The sequence below is a fragment of the Glycine soja genome, chromosome 2 (assembly GCF_004193775.1).
Source record: "Glycine soja cultivar W05 chromosome 2, ASM419377v2, whole genome shotgun sequence".
In the NCBI taxonomy this organism is placed as follows: domain Eukaryota; kingdom Viridiplantae; phylum Streptophyta; class Magnoliopsida; order Fabales; family Fabaceae; genus Glycine; species Glycine soja.
Window position 1 is genome coordinate 14,833,454 of NC_041003.1, and position 15,519 is coordinate 14,848,972.

Below are 15,519 nucleotides of genomic sequence, written 5' to 3' on the forward strand. Positions count from 1 at the left end.
ATCAAAATAGACTTAATTAATTATATATGACGATGCCACCTTTTATGTCAGGTTTTTAACGTTAGATAATGAATTGTAACAATATACGCAAAAGGAAAAGGTATAACCGTATAAGCATTTTTTTAATTGAATATATTTCATAAACTTGTTATATCTGATGTGTTATTAACTTTGTCCCATATGAACACTATCCAACCAACCCAACAAATACACTAATATTTTTTTCTATTGTACGTATGTCACTTTTAAAATTGGTTGATACGATAATTAAATCTGAAATTGGTAGATACCATACAATTCAATTGGGCCTCGACTTTGAAAGAGAAAATCAACTTTAACTGGAACAGAGGAGTTTGGGGTAAAACTTCCTCCACCTCCATTGCATTTGAAAAGCTCAATTCAAAATGTAATTTTACATTTTGTATTAAACTTTTTGAAATACAATGGAGTGCAAGAAGCAATATTGAAGGTGCAGGGAAGCAACAGTCCACTCAAGAATCTGGTTTGCATTTTGTTCTCCATTGGTAAAAGCGGAGGCAGGGGAAGAGATGTAACCCACCCCACATTATCTCTCTCTCTTACTCTATATAGATTTTTTTTTTTGTATTTTCACTTCTTATAATTGTTAAAATACAAATTAACTATTTTAATAATTAAATAATTTAAATTATAACAATAATTAAATAAATAATGAAATTAAATATTTAACTAAAAATATGAGACGAGTTTTACAAGGATTTTTCCAAACCTTTAAAAACTCATAAACATGATTGGGCTTAAGTTATCATTGTCCCACCTACACCAAAACCAACCATGTGTAGAGGATGGGTCATGTGTCCTGTTTTGGCAGCTGGTATTTGTGGGTAGATACAGGAACATTATAATGTTGTTAGGGTAGATTTGGTAGCTAAGGATGGATATGTTTTTGTATTTGGGGTTATTAACTATTTTTATTGTAAGGATGGTAAAAATAACAAATAGCCTCTTGTATATGGGTTTAGGTATCTCTTGTGCCTATATCAATATATTTTCTTTGGCCGACAAAAAAAAAAGTGTTTTGTGGAAATAAGAACGCAGAGAGCCAAAGCTGTCCATGTGTCATGTTGCCATGCCAAGGCTGAATTGTCTATGCTCTCTCTCTCCCTTGCACACACAGAGGAAAACACTTAGAGTTGGTTTTGCTATTTTATGGGACAAGGTGTAATAATATCTTATATGGTAAAAGTATTTAAGATATAAATATATATTGTATAAAAATACACCTAATTTCATTTAAAAAATTTAAAATAAGAAATAATATTTTAAATTATGTTTTGTGAGGAATTTAAATCCAAAAATCCAGTAAAGCATATATTTAAGCCAGTATTTTATTTATTTATTCATAGCTTTTGATAATCCTTCCTGATTTGTGTGTGGTGTAATTTTTGGAGAATTCTGGTTGATTAGAGCAGGAAAAAATGTAAAGACAAACTAATAGTAATAGCAAGTCTCCAACACACTTTCCTAATGATGGAAAATAGGCGTATTGTAGCGAGTGGTGAGAAATAAATTGCAATTTAATATATTTTTGTGAACGACACCAAATTCAATCAAAGGTTGTGGTTCCTTCATCTCTTTCGTTTCGTCCTTGCCTTCACCCCAAAGCCTATTTTCCCATTTTCCCCTTTTCATGATAACAACTCTCCATGTAGGGCAAACTTCACTTCAATTGAACTAACTTGTCTGTGGCTTTTTGTAGATTGATTCAATTCAATGGGTTCAGTAATGCTCAGTGGAACTGAAAAGCTCACTCTCAGAACCCTAACCGGGAACGGCTTAGGTTTCACTGGTTCGGATTTGCACGGTAAGAACTTCCCAAGAGTGAGTTTCGCTGCTACCACTAGTGCTAAAGTTCCCAACTTTAGAAGCATAGTAGTACCCAAGTGTAGTGTCTCGGCTTCCAGGCCAAGCTCGCAGCCAAGGTTCATTCAGCACAAAAAAGAGGCCTTTTGGTTCTATAGGTTTCTCTCAATTGTGTATGACCATGTCATTAACCCTGGCCATTGGACCGAGGACATGAGGGATGATGCCCTTGAACCCGCTGATCTCAATGACAGGAACATGATTGTGGTGGATGTTGGTGGCGGCACGGGTTTCACCACTCTTGGTATTGTCAAGCACGTGGATGCCAAGAATGTCACCATTCTTGACCAGTCACCCCACCAGCTCGCCAAGGCCAAGCAGAAGGAGCCACTCAAGGAATGCAAAATAATCGAAGGGGATGCCGAGGATCTCCCCTTTCGAACTGATTATGCCGATAGATATGTATCCGCAGGAAGGTACAGCTCTATGCTGTTTCATCTGTCCTTACATGATGATGATATTGTGTGATTGTGATGACAAGTTTTCATTGCCGTGCTTTAGTTGCATTGTTGTTATTCAAGTGTTCAATTTATTCAGTGGCATAGATTTGAAGTTACTTTACAATTTTGGCTATTACTTGTATATATATGTATAGCGTGTTTAGTTGCACACCTCAGATGTGATTTCCATGTTTCGGATGTGATTTTAAGAAGCTAATAATTATAGTTTGGACATCACAAATATTTAGTAGTGGTTTGCTTTATAGGAGGTGATTATGATGAGCTTTTGTTTCTCAGTATTGAGTACTGGCCGGATCCACAGCGTGGCATCAAGGAGGCATACAGGGTTTTGAAACTTGGAGGCAAAGCGTGTCTAATTGGTCCGGTCTACCCAACATTTTGGTTGTCACGTTTCTTTGCAGATGTTTGGATGCTTTTCCCCAAGGAGGAAGAGTATATTGAGTGGTTTCAGAAGGCAGGGTTTAAGGACGTCCAACTAAAAAGGATTGGCCCAAAATGGTATCGTGGGGTTCGCCGTCATGGCTTGATTATGGGTTGTTCAGTGACCGGTGTTAAACCTGCATCTGGAGATTCTCCTTTGCAGGTATTTGTCATCTTAGCTTCTCCATCTATATGTTTCTTGTAGCTTTGTCCTTGTTTTATTTGGGCGATTTGTTATTGTTTTATATTAACTTGAATCATAGGCAGGTTGTATGTGGCCGTATCTCTCTCTGTGATGGTGTGTGTCTGTTTTGTAATGATACATCCTACCATTTTATGATTTACAGAACATAAACAAAGTAGACACTTAACTTGGATAGTTAATAGCAGTGTGGACACCTCATACTGACAACTATTACACATTTAACACTAGAATTTGCTTCTTGGGAGATGTGGCAAGTGGAAACTGGTGATATTTAGGAACTTGAGATATTTTGTGATCCCATCTTTTCCTGAATCCTGATTAACATTTGATATTTGCTTAGGCTGTTGTGCACTTGTGCTTGAAGATGACTGGTCATATACTGGTAATAAGGAAAGAATGTTTAACATGAAAACAATTGACTGTTTAGAAGTGTCAATAAACCAAAATGAAAAGTAAAAAGAAAATAACTGTACACTGAGTATGATAAGCAAACTAATGAGGTTGATTTTATTGGTTATCTTCAGTTTTAATTTACTTGCTAGGTCAAGTTTCACTTTTTAATTTCAACTCGTAAAGTTTCTCATTCTTTGAATAAATTGAAGTTCAATAATTCAATACATATTTTGTTTACAAAATTATTATAAATAGGCAGGTAAATGTACTGGGTTTCTTCAACTGAATGTTATCTTTTAGGTTCTGAGTGAATGCTGTGAATACTTTGGTTGAGTCTGGATTTCCAATAAAGCACCAACATTTTTACCATTGCCTATGCCAAACACTTTTCTTGCTTCACTGCAACATGTCTCTATTCATCATAATAATGTCATAAGATTTAAGGTTTTATTGAATGTTTGAATTGTTTTCGAAAAGTAATATATTTCCTTATCATAACTTCACAAGAGGGAGTAACACATAAAATATGCTGATTGACTTCGGTTTCTACAATTTGCTGCAGCTTGGTCCAAAGGAAGAAGATGTTGAAAAGCCCGTTAATCCTTTTGTCTTTGCACTGCGCTTCGTTTTGGGTGCCTTGGCAGCGACATGGTTTGTGTTGGTTCCTATTTACATGTGGCTGAAAGATCAAGTTGTTCCCAAAGGTCAGCCAATCTAAGAGATATTGATAATTAGTAATCCTTTTGATACTTATCAGTGTCTTCTCCAAAGTTTCATCAAATGTACGCGCAATTAAGAGAAATTTGATCAAATGTCAAATAGTTTATTACGTAATTGAGTTTAAATTTTCTGGGTGCTTTAGCAAGCTATGATAATTTGGGCGGGAGGGGCTAATGCAACGTCATTTTGTTCTGTCCATCAGCAGTCTTAGAGGTCAATTATTCCAACATTGTTTTATGCAATGATTATATAAGGACGTTAATGTTTGTTTAGGGTCTAACATTCCTTTCTTTTTATCAACTGATACTAATCCAATATGTCTGTTAATGTTAACCTTTTGAAGGATAATATATTAAGGAATATAATGCTCTAATAAAATCTGAGAGCCTGATAATTTGACATTAGTTATGCTTTTCCAGCTGAGAGATAGAGACCAGCTTTGCAACATGAACAAACCTAACCAAGTAGGTATGGGCCTGGCCTACCCAAGTATTTTATTGGCCCATTTTTTTGCACTCTCTTTTTTAAGGGCGCTCTTTTGTTTTTTGGTCAAATTTTATCTTTACCAATAATAAAGGGAATACTTATATTTTTTGACTGTTTTACCCTTTAACTAATTCTGAAAACTGGCCTCTTATCATATGGTTATTGTAAAAGATAATTCCTTAAATACACTATTTATTTACATCTCTTAATCATTTTTTTACGTTTATTTAAAAATTATAGAAAAATAGTTAAGGGACTGTTTTCAACTAGTTCTAATACCCCCTTTTATACAAAACTTCGATTTTATTGTTTTGGAAGTATATAAAATTTAAACAAATTTAGAATTTAGGTTCTGGAAATTCCTTAGAATAGTGTTGGAAATTACATTTTAGAAGTAATAAAATGTGCACAGTTTCGAAGATTAGATTTCAAAAATTATTGTAACGACAATATAATAAGAGGATATGTAAGAACTAAGAACATCACCTGAGGTAATATTGCAATCCACGTGGATATAAACTTGACAGCACGAAAAGGCAATACATAGATGCCAATTCAAATCCCTCTGCAAGAACAAATCAATGGGCACGTACATTTTCATGTTCATATATGAAAACAACGACGAAAAGGCAATACATAAATGCCAATAAATCCTTCTGCAAGTACAAATCCATGGGCACGTACATTTTGATGTCCATATGAAAATAAGTTTCAGCGTTCACAAGTTTAGAAATTAATTTCCAGAATTATGTAAAAATAAATCATTCTGGAATTCAATTTTAGCACAATGAATCCAGCTATGTATATAAAAATGTTAATAAAATTTGACAAAAAAAAAGGCGTGCAAAAAGTAATGTCCTATTTTATTTAAGGAAAAAACTTCAGTCAAATTATCTCTGTCATCAAGTTTGAAATTTAGATCGTGTCATATGTATACTTTTTACAAATGCCAAAACCCATTCTTAATAAAGATGAACAAAAAAGCAAGCAACCATGTTGTATACAAACTCATTGTAAACCTAGCATGCAGGGCAGATAATGTGAAAGGTTTGAATAAGATATTAGGGTATTTGTACCACCTATATTTAAGAAAAAGACTGTTCCAAAACTTCTGTGGTTGATAATTTTAGTATCCTTACTTGTATTATGGGTATGCGTATATACTAAAGTTTTTAAAATCGAATAAGTTATTGAGTCAATAAAAGCATTGATCTTAAATTAAATAGTTTAATTGTATTGAATTGTAATAATTAAATAATGTTAATTGTAATTTTAATATAATTTATTAACCTACAATTTATTAATATATTCATATTATATAAAGTATAAACAAAGCTAAGAAAAAGCAACCAATTAAGTTTGGACTAGGATAAACAAATTCATTATAAAGCTAGAATGCAGAGAAGATAATGTGGAAGGTGTGAATAGGATATTGGGGGGTTTGTTCATCTATAATTTAAATAAAAGACTCGTATTTATTTTTTGTGCTAAAAAATTTAGGAAGAGGGTCCAAGACAGGGAAAGACTGATATTTGAAGTTACATAATTAACAACTTTAGTATCTGTAGTAAGGTCTTAAAAATCAATTTGATTATTAAATTGGTGAAAGTCATTTTCATTCAACGTTCAACATTAAGCTCCATTAAATAAAAAATATCATAATATTCATAACTTTATAAATTTATAAATTAAATTTCATTTATAAATGTCTATTTAAGGTGAGGATTTTAGTCTTCTAGATAAAATTTATTAACCTAATGTTTGGAAATATCCCAATAATGATAAAAAAAATTAAATAATAGAAAATATTGAACGTATTTGACTAGATTGTCGTCAGCTATGTCTAGTTTACCCAATTTAAATTTAACATGTTTGATTTTATACTGATTTTACGCAAATTTTATAAGGACTAACTAAATTATTTGAGTAGCATATATTTCCTTTTGATTCATATATAAGTAAAAAAAATGATTTTGTATATTATATTTAAATATAAATAAATCTAACTAATTTTATCTTATTTAATGTTATCATTCTCAAAATGCCATTAATTTAATTATAATTTTATTTTTAATAACTCTTTTTTATTTATTATAACAAATCTAATCAAAGACATTTTAGAAATAATTTTATTTTTAATTTAAAATTAAAAAATTAAATAATATCAACTAACTTTTTTAAATAATATAAATTTAATTATTTTTTCTTATATATGAATCAAGAGGAGTACTAACACTCATTTTGTAAGATTGTATAAAACTTCTTATTTATTTCAACCCTACACTAACCACCTTATAATTATTTGAAAAATACTATGATGACACTCCCATTATATATTTCATTAATATCCTTAATTGTTTAAAAAATACTGGCATTGAAACCCGTGAACTATATGGATTTTGAGGGGAAAAAAACTTAAAAAATTATCTAGCCGACACACGTGACATTGATCAGGCAATTTTTATAATATTATTGATTAATATCTTACAAAACTTCAAAAAATATAAGTGTAATTTACTCAAATTACTTTAATGTCCAATTTAAACTAATGATTCAATCATTTTTTTTTGTCTTAATCCTCCTTTTCATTAGGGGAGAGAACTTTGACTAATTTAAAATTCGATCAAAAGATAAATAAAACTTGACTCATAATTATTTCGGTAAAAAATTAAACTCATAATGTCCGAAATAATTAAGTTGTATAACACATATATGCCCTAACTCTTGCATTTAAAATTCCTACCTCTCAATATATAATAAAACAAGAATGTTATTTTAATATTAATTTTAAATATATTGATTCATTTGGAAAGATAGAGAAACTTTTTTTTATTTGTAAAAATTAAAAACAAATATAAAAAATTTATAACACTTATATATCATGTTGAATAAATTAAAATAGACCCTGATGGACAAACGAAATTTTACTTATTGCAGATAAATTTTGTTGATATTCATTAGAAGTTGTTCCAATTGTCACGGACACCAATACTTGCATGCGTGCAACCACATATGATTACTTTTGTAGTTGGGAGTTGGGACAAGAAAGAATTGAAGTTAAGAAAAACTCCATTGACAAATTCATACATTTAATAGTCGAATCCTGTGCACCCTTCTGGAAAAATTCCAGTTTGAATATACTTGGGAATTCTAGCGAACGTGCTTTTGACTATTTCAACTAAAAAGAAAAGTTGTCCCCACAACACATCTATAAAAGCAAAGAGAAACTCAAGGAACATAGCATTATAAGACAAAATTAAAATTGCTCTCCATATTTGCAATAACCAAATTTACACTATTAGAGTTTCGTGTTTAATTTCCACTTCAGTTGAGGCTATAGCTAGCTGCTGCAGCAAAATATATAATGGCAAATGCATGGACAGAAGATCAAATAGCTATATTCCATGAAGCGTTTGACGTTGTTGACAAGGACTCCGACGGTGTGGTCTTTTTCACATTAACCTATATATATAAAAATGTTGATATATTGTTTAATGTCCATCATTTGATGGTTAATTTATTAAGGGCATTTTTAGTTAACTTTGATTGAGAATGTTTGTGATCATATGGTCTAGGTTTCATTTCGGTGGACGAACTCTTATCCATTGTGCGATCATTAGAAGGAAACTCAACAAAAGAAGAAATTCGAGAAATGATTAGTGAAGTTGACATTGATGGAAATGGCCGGAGTGTAAATTTTGAAAACTTCTTGAAAATTATGGGAAGGACAATGAAGGTAACAAATAGAAATCATGTCAAAAAACTTGAAAGAAAGGAAGGGTGGGGAGGGGAGGAGGATAATCTGTCACTATTAATTGTTAATATTTGATAGAAAAGTCGTGATATTAAGTGTCAATTTAATTGTCATTATTAAAAATATGACTGAGGAAAATCTGTCATTATTTATATTAATAATATGACTGCTTAAGTAAAGGTCATGATATATATTAATTGTCAATTTTGTTAGGAAAATCAGACTGAGGAGCTAAAAGACTCGTTCAAAGTATTCGACAGGGATAATGATGGATATATATCAGCAACTGAGGTAAACAAACTTGGCATGCAGCTCAATCTGCATTTCTGCACCTTCATGCATGCATACTAAAATACCGTTGCCTTATATAATGGGTCTTGTTAATAGTGTTCATTAAGACACTGATTAAGAATTATTCATTGTAAAAATCATAAAAAAAATCATGAATAATACAATTTTATTTATCCTAATAATTTTTTTTACCTTTAATTCTTTAATTAACCAGTATCCTTATGGTTAGCATTTGCCTTACAGTATAATATGACTAAAATGATACTTTTTTTTATAATATATATATATATATAGCTGAGACAAGTAATGGTGAAATTGGGAGAGAGGCTAACAGACGAAGAAGTTGAACAAATGATTAGAGAAGCTGATTTGGATGGAGATGGTCGAGTTAGCTATGAAGAATTTGTGAGGTTTATGACGTTAAATTGATCCATCTCATTTTTATTTGGAAGTGTCCGAAGACAAAGTGACTTTTTAATTTCTTTAAACTATTGTCTTCTTTTGTATTATTATGACAATACTGTGGAAATGTTTATTGCCTCCCTCTTTCAGCCTAATTGACTCCGTCATCTAAGCACGTGCCCTTTGTATTTTATTTGTCAAATGTTATAAAATGTGATGCACGTGTAATTTCTTTTTCGTATACAAAACTCACAAGTACTTTAAAGTAAGGTAACTTCTTAACGTAGGTAAAATACGATTATATTGGATATGTGAATTAGGGATTGATTAGTAAAATCACTTATTTCCATACCAAAATGTTTTTCAATTTCCATATGTATTTATCATTTTTCACCAAAAAAATAATGAGAATAAAAGTAAAGTTAATTTATGCCATTGCAATTTCTTTGCTCTTTTGTTAGGGTGTCTTTGTAGGAATTATTATGATCCCAGTTCATTGGGTATCGTCACAACTAAGCGTTCCAACTATTACATTTTGAATCGTATGACGTTTGTTTCTTCAAAGTAGCCTCTCGCTTAAAGAATTAAGTGCATGAAAAGATGGTATAGAACATTCTAAAATCTCATGGAATTTAATCTTTAATCTTGAGATTTTCAATTCAACTTAGAAAATGAAATTAGAAGCTTCCAAAATGTAAACATTAAGCCATGTAAATATTGACGTGCTGATGAGAGATGGAGGTAGAATTTTAATTTAAGCTTAATTATATTTTAAGGCATGTAAATATTGACGTGCTGATTAGAGATGGAGGTAGAATTTTAATTTAGTCTTAATTATATTTTAAATATTTTCAGTTATAGTAATTATGCATTTTTAGTCTCTTAAGTTTCAATTGTACAAATTAAGTTATTTAAACATAATAGTTATGCAAGTTTGGTTCCACAAGCTACGTTAATAATTTTTAATAGATTTTATTGATCTGATATTAGATAATAATGTGCAACTATTGTTGTGTTACCTACATGCTGTAACACATATATTGATATGATCTAATTATATTTCTTTAATTTGGTGATGAAAATGGGTGAATTGCACATTTAAGTATATTTTAGTATCTTATGATTGACATATCATAGGGATCAAAAGTATAAATCACGTCAGCTCGTGTTAGACAATATATTAAGAGTCATAAAAATTGAACTTGAGATTAATCGTTAATGCTAAAATATTCTTGTCCTAATTGGCTCATGCATTTAGTCGTAATATGTTTGTAATTCTTCATAATATGTTAAACTTTTTATTTTATATAATTCCTTAAATTTAAAAGAGTAAATTATAACAATATTTCTTAAGATTTCATGTAATTACATAAATATGTCTTCCTTTTTTAATTATTACATTCACCTCCATTATAAGGATCTCCATTATAAGGATGTTAAGTGTAAGATTTGAATGAAATATCCCTGTAATATTTTTACTCTTCAAACATATGAAGCGGTGTTAATGTAATGTTTTCAAAATTTTCCGCCTAAAACACTAACATATAAACCAGTATTAGGTATGAAACAATTCTAACTCTCATCTCTCACAAACACCAATTTATACGTTGGAGTCCTTACAGGTACTTCACTGTCATTGTGCCATCATCAACACCATGCTTTGCCGTCTGTTTTAGCCTCCAAATTTAGATCTAGACCTTGGAATCGCCTTTGTACCGGATCTAATCAGAATCCACCAAACAACTAATAAATTATTATAAATAGATTCATTACTTTCTTTTGTTGTTAAAAGGATTCATTACCTTCTTTTTTGTCATATGTTTTGATTCAATAACAATATTGAAATGTGTTGTTTCACCTAGATTCTCAATAATAATAATAAAAACATTATTTAACCCAAAGTTTAAAAAAGGATTCATTACTTATAGCAACACTTCTTTGAGATTTTTAAAATTACACATAAACTCTATTTCTTTTATTACAGCAAGTCCTTGTAAAACAATTAAAAAAGATTAATATATACATAGGGTTAATGTAAAAAAATGAGAAATATTCTGCATGACTTCAAGAAACCTGAAGATGAGTTACAGATTCCATAGTAGGTCAAGGCTAGGGTGGAGCACCTCAAATGGTTCATTATGGACAAGAAACAATTGTAGCCATTAGATTAATATATCTTAAAAGGATATACCAAGTATCTTATACACCTGATTATCTCCCCTTAACTCTCTTTCCAGTTCCCAGGCCTAGACAATTGTTTCACCGTTGAGGACCACCGTGCGCCGCTGTCCTGAACCCATCTTGTCCCTCTCCTCAACGCTGCATCACATATCAAAATAGAAGAAAAATCCCAAACCCAAACCATTAAAACCACCGCGACCATTTCATCAAAACGACACCACGACAATGCACAAACTAAAAAGAAAAACAAAACATTGGTCGATTCACCGCTGTCGTTCGCCGTGGTCGCAATTGACGATGATTATAGTGAAGGAAATAAGAGAAAGAAGGAAAACCAAAAACTAAAAAAATTAGCACCCTCCAACGATGGCTTGCGGTAATTTACAGGGTCAGGAGATTAGAAAATAACCTGTTTTTTTTTATAACTCACAAATTCACGTTAATATCAAAAAATTTATTCTTCAGTTGAATTAGTAAATAAATACACATTTAAATTAGTTTATTTTAACAAAATAATTTTTTTTACCAGTTGATTAGGTGTAAATAATTAATATATTAATATTAAGTTTAAATAAAAATTCAGACAAGTAATTAAAGGGTTAAGTAAAAAAAAAAAAAACACTGCTTTATTTTGGGTCAACGTAATTTTACGGTTTTAAATTTCACTTATGACCGCTAAAGTTGAAAGTTGAATGTATTTCGTCACTGCTAACCTCACGTGAAGGGCGTGTTCTATCACGCGTTCCGAAGAGTTTACTTTTGTTATCATTATGTAACACTGTATTGACTTAAATTTAAATCAAAATACAAATTTGACACCATCAAAATATAATATAATAGTTCAGTATAAATAGAAATATAAAAGAAATATAATTTATATAACAATTTATACAATATTTTTGTTTGTCTATCTCTCCAAGTAGGTCATTTCACATGTCCTAATTAATGATAAAAGAATAATAGAACCGAGTGAATATAGGAGCAAACTGTTTAATTTAAATTCAATGCTTCATATCACGATTTTAATTCAACATTGTGTGAAAATTGTTATAAAATTCTTGATATTTGACTTTAATTCCCATGGATATTAACAAAATATTGTAGTACAAGATGAATAAAATATAAAAGACATTAAGGCCAGACTCATTCTAGTACATTCCGAGAGGAAAATAAAAACTAAGCGTAATTAATGAATACAATCTAGTACTAATATTAATCATAAGATCCTTTTTCGCCCTTGTTGTGTACACTGTTAGAATCACTCAAATACAGAGAAAAAAAATAACGCGAATTCTCCAGTGGAAATTGTACTTCCAAACATGCACCGACAATCACAAACCCCCACCATACAGAAAGAACAAAAAATTAATTGTGCCATGCACGGCTCAAATTCTTGCGCTATACAGAAAATCTGCACAGTTCACATCACATAGTTGCAGCATTAGGATTTCAATGTTATTTATGTACAACAATTCATGTTAATAACATTTCAAAAAAAGAGCTTAAGAAATTAAATAATAACAATGCATTAAAATAAGACTTCAAATAAAAACTATTGACGTAAATCTAAATTGCAAGTTCTATTCTCTATGATATACAAATGAATACTATCTATGCAGTTATATATTACGATGTTCAAAGATGTCATGCAACTGCTAAACGCACTTGACATTGTTTAAAAGCACAACAAAACCGTTACAAAAAGAACATCCCCTAGCGTCAAGTCCCAAGCTAATTAATATATAAAACTTGTGCAGATCTCCAGCTCCATGTTTTGGGGTACTTCAAATGAGCAACACACATTTCGTTTAATTTGTTGGTTGGAACGCTAAATGCAAAGACTTCCCGACACCAATCATGATTGAAACGCAGAAAGAAGAATAGACTATGCGTGCCTGACATAATAGAAACGCAGAAAGAAGAATAGACTATACTTTTTTTTATCATTCAGAAAAATAAAGAATAGACTATACTGAATTACTAAGTGCCTTACACAGATATACTCACCTTTTACTTTTAGGTAGATAGCAAGGTTCGTATCTTTGAGATTGTTAGGAATATATTGGTCTCCAAATAGGAAGGAGTGAGGCTAGCACAGCATGACCTAGTGAGGGTTAGCACTCTCTCGCTCCCACTAACCAAAGCTAGATCATGCTGGCAGCTTCACTTTTTCCTTTGTGACCCTTTATTTCACCTCAACATTGTAATCTCCGAGTTCACCACTTACATCTGGTTGTACAGAAAAGAAACACATGGAACCACAAAAGACAAACGGAGGAATGTAGATCATACACTTTGAATGCTGGAGGTGAATAATGTACTGTAGTACACTGTAAAAGCCATGCAGTTAAAATAAGCTATATGAAGGAGAATTAAGAGGACGGGAAGGAAAACTCTAGGTGGTGAAAGGACAAGATTGGTTTGGTTTCATTCCAAACTTGTGAGGCAGAAGAAAACAACGAGATGAATAGGTGGAAGATTAGATACACAAAGGGATATAAACTAAGGGCCAGAGACGATAAAACTAAAGTCTGTAATGTCAAAACACACAGTGGTGTAGTAGAGTATATATAGAAGAAGTGAAAAATGTAAAAGGAGAGAAGGGGGAAGGTGTTGAGAGACATAACCCATCTTGTGTAACAGTGAATTAAAGAAAGGGTACGAGAGATGCACAGTGAAATGAATTAGAAGAGAGCACAGCACAGCTAAGAAAGTTTTGAAAGGGAACATGCATGATGAGTTGTCTTGGTTAGCTATTGGGGTCAGAAAAAATGATCATAGAGCCATGACTACTTAGCACTAGGGCGGCATGGCAGTGGAGGGATCCTGGCTCTCTCAGCCTTTTCTTCCTCTATTCTATTCTATGTGTGCCACATATTATATAATGCTAGCATATAAGTATTTTTTTTAAAAAAATATTTAATTTAATGTGCAAATAAATAAACAATTTTAAAAATTGCATATTTTCATATATAATTAAAACAACAAAAATGTAATTAGTCATCTCACTATATATCATCATGTTGCAACATGTCACGTGTGCTAACTGCTAAGGTAAGCACCTTGTATTATGAGAAGGAGGTATGCAATGCATGGCATGACGAACAATGCATATATAGATATAGATATTAAATAGGGTCGCATTCATTGAGACTAAATTAATTGACTGTTGATAGTTGTGGCTGGAGACAAAAAGGCAGAGCCCCTACACACTAGACTACTACAATTATTGGGTTGCGGAACAAAAGAAAGAGGGTGGATTTAGAATTTCTATGCAAAAAATTTGGCTGGGTTTGGATGTGGTTGTTCCTTTCTTTCTCTCTCCGGCTGTTTATTGCACAAGTGTAGTGTGATCAACCTCAGTTGTCAATTCATGTTTCGGGTTACTTCAATTCAATCCTTGTTTTTCAGTTTCCACTTCCCAGTAATCGAGAAAAGCAACAAATTAATACACATCCCTTTCCCTTTAGTACGATCATCACACAGCTCACTCCTCACTCCACCCTTTGATTTCAATCCATTGCTCCTGGTCAACCACACATCAACGATCCATATTCACACCACAACACATCTATTGATTTTGTTTAATTATTGTAGTAACTTTGTTCATATTTTGTTATGTTAAAAATATATTAGTAAATCTGATTTTAAATATATATATTAGATTTTTTAATTGTTTATTCACTTTTCACTTTTAACCACTATGTTTATCCCCTTTATTTTATTCAAGCATCAAAGTGATTTTGTCATGCAAAGAGCGCCAAAGCGATTAGAGATTTTTTCTACTTCTCAAATTACACTTTTCAATATACACCTAACTAAATGTTAAACTCACAAAAGATTAGCCTTCAACTGAACCTAATGCTAATTCAAACACGCCTCTACTACTTCAAGATACGGTGAATCACGGTTCAGATATCTGCTAAGAAAGATAAAGATACCCGTGGAAAATTAAAAGGAAAAAAAAAAGTTAACATGATAATGGTAATTCTTGTATTTATTTAATGCTTTTCTATTAGAAGAAAGAGTCTATAACCTTATAGAAATTAAGGTATGAATCCTTGCGCGAATTGGTGAGGGCATACTGAACCATTGCATGCGTGATAAAGGAGTGTGGTTTTTGTGACAGCTAAGTTCTGTGAACTCTGATCAAGCTCTGGGTATAGCTTCATAGACCTGTAACATATGGACAATCCAATTAATTTTCCAGTTGGTTGCGTTCGAGATCCCAATTTTATTTGAGATGTTCACACAAATATGAAAGCTACAGCTAAATAATCCGAATGCCCAATGTTGTCACACCA

At 31.6% G+C, this 15,519-nt stretch overlaps 2 protein-coding genes and 1 long non-coding RNA gene across 5 annotated transcripts; 2 read left to right on the plus strand and 1 right to left on the minus strand.

Annotated features, from left to right (window-relative positions):
- Positions 1–1,467: 1,467 nt before the first annotated feature.
- LOC114389734 (2-methyl-6-phytyl-1,4-hydroquinone methyltransferase, chloroplastic) lies at positions 1,468–4,416 on the plus strand. Of its 2 annotated transcripts, none has more exons than XM_028350485.1 (4): positions 1,468–1,595; positions 1,739–2,318; positions 2,640–2,946; positions 3,944–4,401. In XM_028350485.1, the coding sequence occupies exons 2-4, from the start codon at positions 1,753–1,755 to the stop codon at positions 4,097–4,099; spliced, it is 1,029 nt and encodes a 342-aa protein (XP_028206286.1). In that variant the 5' UTR covers positions 1,468–1,595; positions 1,739–1,752; the 3' UTR covers positions 4,100–4,401. The 2 variants fall into 2 exon arrangements, 1 of the variants encoding a protein (XP_028206286.1); XR_003661803.1 differs by having other exon boundaries at positions 1,592–2,318; positions 3,944–4,161; positions 4,193–4,416.
- Positions 4,417–7,851: 3,435 nt separating this feature from the next.
- LOC114371163 (calmodulin-like) lies at positions 7,852–9,174 on the plus strand. Its single transcript, XM_028328601.1, has 4 exons — positions 7,852–8,027; positions 8,163–8,323; positions 8,555–8,632; positions 8,927–9,174. The coding sequence occupies exons 1-4, from the start codon at positions 7,952–7,954 to the stop codon at positions 9,059–9,061; spliced, it is 450 nt and encodes a 149-aa protein (XP_028184402.1). The 5' UTR covers positions 7,852–7,951; the 3' UTR covers positions 9,062–9,174.
- Positions 9,175–12,313: 3,139 nt separating this feature from the next.
- Positions 12,314–14,072, minus strand: LOC114389747. 2 transcript variants are annotated; one of them, XR_003661805.1, is made up of 2 exons: positions 13,223–14,072; positions 12,314–12,626 (listed from the first exon to the last, which is right to left on the minus strand). It is a non-coding gene; the product is annotated as an uncharacterized LOC114389747 (long non-coding RNA). The 2 variants fall into 2 exon arrangements; XR_003661804.1 differs by having other exon boundaries at positions 12,314–13,110.
- Between the last annotated feature and the right edge of the window lie 1,447 nt (positions 14,073–15,519).